This window comes from Leiobunum rupestre, chromosome 6 (genome assembly GCF_980474605.1).
Source record: "Leiobunum rupestre chromosome 6, qqLeiRupe1.1.hap1, whole genome shotgun sequence".
Lineage (NCBI taxonomy): Eukaryota > Metazoa > Arthropoda > Arachnida > Opiliones > Sclerosomatidae > Leiobunum > Leiobunum rupestre.
Window position 1 is genome coordinate 45,370,563 of NC_143389.1, and position 8,606 is coordinate 45,379,168.

At 36.3% G+C, this 8,606-nt stretch overlaps 1 protein-coding gene across 3 annotated transcripts in view; it reads right to left on the bottom strand.

Moving 5' to 3' along the window:
• The window catches only part of LOC149941135 (multiple PDZ domain protein-like), a 322,502-nt gene extending 317,029 nt beyond the window's left edge, over positions 1-5,473 (bottom strand). For all 3 annotated transcript variants that reach the window (XM_090176997.1, XM_090176996.1, XM_090176998.1), the window contains exons 1-5: positions 5,347-5,473; positions 4,693-4,830; positions 4,381-4,526; positions 3,768-3,998; positions 3,457-3,698 (exon numbers count right to left, since the gene is read on the bottom strand). In XM_090176997.1, the coding sequence (XP_090033123.1) occupies positions 3,457-3,698; positions 3,768-3,998; positions 4,381-4,526; positions 4,693-4,744 (671 nt within the window). In that variant the 5' untranslated portion in view covers positions 4,745-4,830; positions 5,347-5,473. The remainder of the gene's footprint in view (positions 1-3,456; positions 3,699-3,767; positions 3,999-4,380; positions 4,527-4,692; positions 4,831-5,346) is intronic.
• Positions 5,474-8,606: the final 3,133 nt, after the last annotated feature.

Here is an 8,606-nt window from a genome sequence, read left to right on the forward strand (position 1 = left end):
GAAAGTCGGGGAGGGAAACGAGTAAGAGCACCAAAAAGAGCAACTGTTGAAGATAAAAATCAATCGAACCGCGCGCTCTCTGTACACTCTGTTTGAAAAGTCTTCGACAGCTGAAATTTTTGCCCTCTTTTTAATTCTGCTAGAAAACTATAATAGATGGCTCGATGAAACCAATTGCAACTTTTATTTATTTTCCAATATCTTTCGTTATTTATCGGTTTCGTTCGCCAAAAATTAATAGTTTGGCGGGAACCGTCAAAACTCATTTTTGACAACTGTTTAAATATTGGTTCTACGGCACTGACTCGCGCGTTTTTGAATTCACAATGGTCGATTCATATTTAGAAAGTGGAAAAATTATCTCTCTACAACCAACGGTTGAGAAGCTATCGCGTTTCCAAATTGTCGTCGAAGTTGCGTTATTTATAATCGCTTGATGCATTTTAGGTGTTTCCTAGTTTAGAGGTAAGTTTTGAAACGCTATAACTTCTCAACCGTTGGTTGTAGAGGGATAATTTTTCCACTTTCTAAATATGAATCGACCATTGTGAATTCAAAAACGCGCGAGTCAGTGCCGTAGAACCAATATTTAAACAGTTGTCAAAAATGAGTTTTGACGGTTCCCGCCAAACTATTAATTTTTGGCGGACGAAACCAATAAATAACGAAAGATATTGGAAAAAAAATAAAAGTTGCAATTGGTTTCATCGAACTATCTATTATAGTTTTCTAGCAGAATTAAAAAGAGGGCAAAAATTTCAGCTGTCGAAGACTTTTCAAACAGAGTGTACTTTTAAATCTCGGTTAGCCCGCTTTACCTTCATTCCCATCTATCTCTTCAAATCTAGTGGCTTGCCTCCTCGAAAACTCTCCTTTACTTCAAACCAATCGTTACGCGTTTTTATTTTTGCTAAGACTGTCCCCATCTCCGGCTAAAGGTGCGGGGGGGGGAGGAAACACCTTAAAAATATCCTTCGGTATAAACCTCCCCATCAATCTCTAAACGGTATAAATAGAAAAAGGAACTCGTATTTTCCCAAATAAAACCTCGAAGAAAAACTAATGATAAAAGGGGGTGGGAAAATAGGGGCGGATAAATGGAGAAAAAAAAATCAAATATTAAAAGAAAAAGGGCCGGTTCTATCTAGTTTAAGTGCATCAAACCGACCTGATAGTTAACGAAAAGGATGAACGAGCTTTAAAGCCCGCAGACTTAACTTTCCGAACATTCTTCCGCGGAACTATCGGGTTAACCCCTCGATTCATCTTTATAAACTTTCTATAGGAGCCAGGGTAATAATAACCGTCAACATCGGGAAATGACTTTTTTTCTCGCCGCCGCCAGGATTAAGGAATGCTCCGGAGTTCCAATCCGGATTTAGCCCTGGAGGCTCTATCATACGCGGAGTTGTTAAAGGAAAGACGTCATAGGGAAATCATATTTACATATTTCTACCCCCCCCCCCTACCCCGTCCGCATCTACGCCGGATCCGCGCCGCCCCTGGGGACACAATCTATACATATACTGAGCGAGGACACCGGCGCTACACCTTCTACGCTAGAATCGATCAAATCATTCAAGTGGGACGCGCATATCTTTCTGAACGCGCGACTCCCGAGGAATCTAAGGCTTCATAACTCATTCTTACATCAGATGGGATCGAGGAGGGGGGGGGGGCGAGAGATGGCAAAAGTGCAAGAAAGAGTAAGTCGGCATATGATAATCCCGTGATAGGGCGTAATAAGTCGATTGAAAGAAAAGGGCGTTTGCGAGGGCTCCCTTTTGATAGAACGAGTCAAGGGCGATTCCGAGGTTGTACCACCTATTTTGGGACCTTTTATTATGACAGGCTCTTTCATAAATCTAACGGCTATTTATAGATAATATATTGCACTTTTAACCTATTAGGCCTAATTTATGTATTTACAATAGAGTTCAATTTATTTATAAGTGCATTTTAAAAATGAACAAACATTTACTCCATTTAGGTAGTGCAAAAGTTCAATGGGCAAGGAAATTCCTCTAAACATACAAGCCCCCCCCCCCCCCCCCCCCCCCAATGATCCATACTAAACTAACACAATAAAATTATCTTTTCACAATTTCAATTTTCATTCGGACATTCAAAAAATACCAGCAAACAGTTGCCGCTCCTAACCCAGCCACTAACACACTCGATAACCCAGCCACTAACCAACAGACATTCAAAAAATTCACACAACAAAAAAATAAAGTCTACCTAACATTTAAGTAAAAATTATGTCATTAAATATTACTATCCGTAGTATTTTCTTTGTAGCTCAAACCTCTAAATTATAAATTCCTTACCAACCAAAAAAACTACCTAAAACGTAGATTCCTTCATGTGTTGAAGGAAAATTAATCATTAAATTATTCCACTTGTTTAGTGAATAATTTTATGGCGGAGCAGAAACGGTGAAAGGATAAATAGAGAATCAATTTTGCGTGACTCACTTCCCTCAATTTTTAACAAAAAGGTTTCCTACTAAAGGTCAATAAATTCTCAGCCACTTCCTCCACTATTATGCAAGCAATAACTACAGCTTTTTTCAAAAATAGAGAATTATATTTGTTTATACCAACTTTCTCTGAATATGCAATAAAATAATTGAAAAATAGGATTGCTATAAAAAAAAAATAAACATTCATTCTCAAAAGTGGTTTCCATAAAATATTAATGGTTTAAATATAAAATGTTATTCTTGACATCGTAAACCTGAATTTCATTTTCACATTCTTGGCACGCATGTTTCAAATTTCCTTTCAATTAAAGTAGACAGGGTTGCCACAAAATTTTCAGATTCAAATTCAGTTATCCCTGACCATTTTAAGAGATTTTCTCTGACTCTTTTAAGGCCAAAATCTTATATTTTGCTTTTATCAGAAGTTAATAAATTTAAATTGACTTGTATTTCAATAAAAAGGTTATTGCAATGTTGGGAAAATTAGCCAAACTTTCAAGGAAATAAATGATAATCATAGAATTTGTCAAAGATCTAGAGTAAAATTACCTTCAAAAAGTGTCAAGATAAAATTGAATTAACTGACTTTTAGAAGTTCTTAAAAGTCCCTGACCTTTCATGCCCATTTTTAAATTCCCCGACTTTTCCCTGACATTTTATGCCCATTTTTAAATTCCCTGACCTTTCCCTTACATTTTACACCAATTTTCAAATTATCTGACTTTTCCCTGACATTTTATGCCCATTTTTAAATTACCTGACATTTCAAAATTCAATGACGCATGGCAACCCTGTAAATGACTACTACTAATGATCTAATACATTGTAACACAAGACCTCCATTACTTTGTCTATTTTTTCATAAATTTACCCATTAATGTTAACTCTTTAATATTAAACGATACACCTACCTTAAAATCTTACTCTTAACTTTAAACACTAACACCAAAAATGGAAGATCATTGACTTACCGTCCCGCAATTCCATTGAGTTGAACTTCTTGAATAAATATGCCAAGTTCTCCTCTGCTTTCATTACGGAGACCCACAACGCTGAAACCCAGACTACTACCCTCTGGCTTGAACAGTTGAATAGTATAAATATCTCTTCCATGAGCACCACGAGATATAGTTCGACTAAATTCTTCCGCATAAGCGTCAGTAGAAACTGTGGCTAACGCATAATCAGGAGGAATATCAGCGGGACTAATCACCTAAATTAATTAAAATGATGCGTTATAGTATTAAATTTGAGAAAGTTCCAAAATGTATTATTATTTTACCTCCGAGCTTGTACTATTATTATCTCTGCCTTGTTGTTGCTCTCGTTCATTATCGTAATCGTAATTTTGTTCGGGATCAGAGCTAGGTTCGTAAGATGCCGAATTTTGGTTTTGGGTAGGAACATTTGGTACATTGAGAATTAATTCTCCAGTTGCGGGAGTGATATCGAAATCATCAGCGAGAATTGATGGATGTTTAGATATTTGTTTTTTGAGCTCATTAATGGATTCCTAAAGTATAAAAAATAAAAACATATATTACACCAAATTACAAGAATAATAAAAATACCACGTAAAATAATTGAGTCAAGCCAACAAATTTACACAAATGTTGCTTAAACAGTTTATAAGATAACCACAATTTCAAACTTTTCCGTAACTTAATGCGAGAAGTTTTGAGAACAAATCAAAACATAATTCAGTTACCCACGATCAATGTCACACTGCTTTGTGACTGGAATAACAGCATAATTTTAATTCAAGAAGAATATTAAATTTAATTTGTTTTTGGATATTCTAAAGTATTTTCTCTCATAAACCCAATAATTTTGTTTAAATATTATTTATCAATTTAAAATCTGAATTTGACAAATTTTATACAGAAAATAATAACCTGAATTGAGAGAATAGAATTAAAAACTGGATTTTCCAACACCCCAAGTATAACATCAATATCATCTTTCACGCTTGGATTAAGTAAGCTGCCATTTTCCACTTGTTTTTTAAGTCTTTCGAGAGTTACCAAAGCTTGCCGTGTCTCTGTAAAATGAAATTATTTCATTAAAGATAAAAAATAACATATATAAGTATTATAACTGTAACCATGTCAAAAGTGAAATCTTATTTGGTTTGTTTGACCATAAGAAATTGAGCTCTGTGCTATGGTTTACAACTAAAATCTACCTACTAAGGAATTATGGTATACCTTCAGTAACTGGGATACTCCCCATTGTCTCCAGCGCTGTTTGGCTCACCATTAAGTAATGTTACAATTTCCACCCCAAACGAAGCATTAAGAAAAGAGGCAGAAACCAAATGAAAACGTAATACACAGCCAAAACATCTGAAACCAAACAAATTTATTGAAAAATGAGGAATTTCTGAAGAAAAAAAAACCAAATTGAATATTTTCAGGTGTGAAAATAAACTTTTATACAATAATAAGTAGAGTTTTTAGACAAAGCACAAGCTAAAGACACCTGGTTAAGGCTAAGTAGTTTAATTTTTACCAATACTAGTGATTTGCCAATCCTGTTTGGAACATTTAAGATTGTAGATTGTTTCAAAACATTAAAAAGTTAAATTGCGCTTTTAAAACAAATAGATGATATTACAGTAATGTATTTAAATATTTTTATAATTTTTAGGAGATCTCTTAAGTTCAACAGAGGCAATAGTACCAGACTACATGGAATCAGGACACAGAGTGAAGGCAAAGACTGTGGCTAAGGCTTAACTTCTACGACCAGATTACCGCCCCCTTGACGTGATATTGCAATGAAATGTAGTGTCAATTACACAATTTATAGAATAATTAACAATAATTTATTAATAAATAACTAGTAATAAATAAACCTACCATAAATGTGTGAACAAAAGTTAGGAAGACTTCAATCAAAAACCCGTCTCTCTCACTTTCTTCTTCACTATCTTGCTAACAACTTCCAACAAGAATGCCGGATAAATTTCCGGCTAACATTCCGCCCAATTTATATATAAAATAGCCCAAACAGTCGTTTAAAATACAGAGTTATTTAATAAAATTTTACATTATTCTAAAAGTTATATAATCTTATAATATTTTTAAGAAACTTATAGTTTCTTAAGTTTCTTAATCAGATTAAAATTAAATTTCGTAAACCGAAAGTTTCGCAATACTGAGGTCAGATGGCGGCACTCTCTCTATGGTTCAAAAGGAGAGGCGCGCGCGAAATACATTTCGTGACCCGTTTCGACGACGCGGCCACACGGCCGGTAATGATATAGTGGACAACGCTTTAGTAGCCGATGACTTTTCCCAAAAGTCAAAAGAGAAGTGCATGCGGTCGGGCGCCATGGCGACTGAAGTCAGAAGTAAACTATCTCGACACTACCTTATAAGACCTCCATCCGAACAGGTAGGATACAACGAAATTATTTACAAATACAAAACAAACTATCGATATAGCTCGATCGATATGATAGGCCCAAAATAACAAGTGTTGTTAATGACATTCCCATATATTGCCGGGATGTACGATTTCACTGCGTGTGTCTGAAATTCGCCTCGAATTTTCTGTTACTCTATTTTTGATTCGTCTACTATATGAATTTCCATATAAGCAGTGACGACGCCAGGAGGTAGGCCAGGTAGGCCACTGCCTACCTGGAAATTTTAAGGAGGCACCAAGACCTTAAGATAAGGAAAGATTTTTGGGGTTACCTTTAACATTCCTTTAAATTATACTGAGATATAAAATCAGCTAGGCTAATACCCAAGGCCTTAGGCCTAAGTCATCAAGCGACTTTTAAAGCCATTAATTCAGGTGGCCGGGTTACAATGCGTAGGAGGGTGGTGGCAAGCCCTTCACTCCACGCGAGGACACAGCTCCCTACACTAACTATTACCTTTAACCTCAACAAGTTTTTATGGAAGGGGAAACCGAAGAGCTCGGGGGAAAAACCAGTGGGGATTACTAGGAGGATAGAAACTGGTATTTTGAGGATAAATCACCATATTTTACTAGCTTTAAGAAGTTGAAAATGGACCCCAAATTCCTTGTATGGGGTCCAAAAAAATAAAAAATGGTAACAATTACTTGGTTTACCTGACGTCCCCGCATGCTATAAGAGTTTTTGGACATCGTAGATACTAAATTAATATTGTATATTTTAAATCCAGTGGCATAGTCGGGGTTACGACCTCCCCCTAAATTTATTGTTTATGAGAACATTTTCTTATTAAAATGATTAAGTTACTTGTGTACGAGGGGTAAGTCAATCTCGGATGACCTGTACATCGAGTTCGCGTACTTAGTACTGTTAAAGGTTAAGAGTTCACGAACTGTTATTGGCACAGTCAGAGGCACGACAGTGTACACCGAGTTCGCGGAGTGAACAACCCCTTGCTTGTGTATCCCTTCCGAAAAAAACACCTGACTACGCCACTGTCTAAATGTATTGGTATAAGGAGAATGTTATCGATGTACTTGTACCCTAAGAAAGTCAATTCGATCTTACGTAACTCGTAGTTAATCGAAAACCTATGTAGCTTGTGGGGTTCGGTGTATACAAGTTGATCGCGTTAACATTATCGGATTGAACTCCTCGGCTTGTGTGAACAGACTTTCGCTGTCGTAAAATCAATATCGAGTTTAACCCAGTTTTCACGTGAAAGCGATCGATCTAACTGCACTTACAAACGAAACAAAATGGTTCATATAATTAGGGGCCACAGAGACAGCCATAATTTCAACCACAAAACACCCGAGATAAATTTAGAATTAAAATTGTTTTCGTTACAGACCTAGTAAATAAAAATCATAATATTTATATCCTTCCCATACATTAGGTCCCATTTAAGTTGGGGGCGGAGTTTATACGGGAGGATTTCGAAATGTTCAACGTCTATTTATTACGGTAAACCCTTAATGGGGAGTTTTACAGTAGACAGTTATATCGAAGCGTGAATGCCAGTAAAGTCTACGGAATCTCGTACATTTTGGAATTTCTGTTAATCACGTATCGATATTTTTTGAGAAAAGTACGAGTGTAGCAGCGTTTCCGGCGTGAATGACAGTTGTACATTTGTAGAGCAATCGAAAATAGGAACCTCGATAGAGAAAGTGGCAGGGGGTTTTGCGAGTGCAGGCGCAGTTAGGGAAAATAAACATCGTTTTCTCTATAGAAATGGTTGAGGGTAGTTGAGGGGATCAATATAGCAAACATGGTTTCTGCCAATGCCCCGAAGAAGAGGAACAAAGTTGACAAATGCTTTGAAATTGAAGAGATAAAAAAAAACTCAATTTTCTCTCTTTTATCATTCTTCTAACACATTAATTTTTTTATTTCTCACTCTTGGCTCCAACTAGTAAACACGTGTTTCTTTCAATAGTATTTTATCTGAAAGATAGTATTTGCTTACTAAACTAGGATGGGCGCCTTTCTTGTCAAAAGCAAGCCTCTTCGATTTCTATTCGATGAGAGCTTTATGAAAAGGTGGTATAGATTTTATTTTGAAAATATTCAATATTTCGAGGTGGGCGGTGTAAAGAAAAACTACGCATTTCCATAAATTTCGTTTAGGCCTACTTTTTTCTATTTTACGCAATCCCCCCGCAAACATCTTATCCGATCCTAGCCTAAGGCGCCACAGAGAGAATAAGAAAAAAGGTTATAGATCGTTCTTACTCTTCACTTCATCATCAAGACAAACGAAAATAGGATCAAGATCCGGCTTGGATTTTCGTTGTAAACATACATTAGACAGGTTAAGCTCACCCTGGAAAACGCGTAGGTGAAACTCGTAGGAATGTAAACGTAGCTTTATCGTGAACTAACCTTTTACGGTAAACGTTCCCCCTAGGCGTTTTCAAGCGAGATAAAGAACGTAAAATACGTGTACATAATTCGTCTGGCCTATCAGCCTTTTTCTCTCGATCTAGAAGTAGTTAGGCTTAGGATATGTATTGAAAAAGCGTGTTAGGCGCGGATAAGGGTTCGTAAATAGAGGTTTAGAGGTTTAGAGGTTTTATTTCTGCCGTATAAAAATACACCCTTTTGTAACAGGGCGGCTCCTTATGGAGCGCAGCAATTACACAAATGCAAAACATTACCGGATCTCGAAATAATCATTTTAAA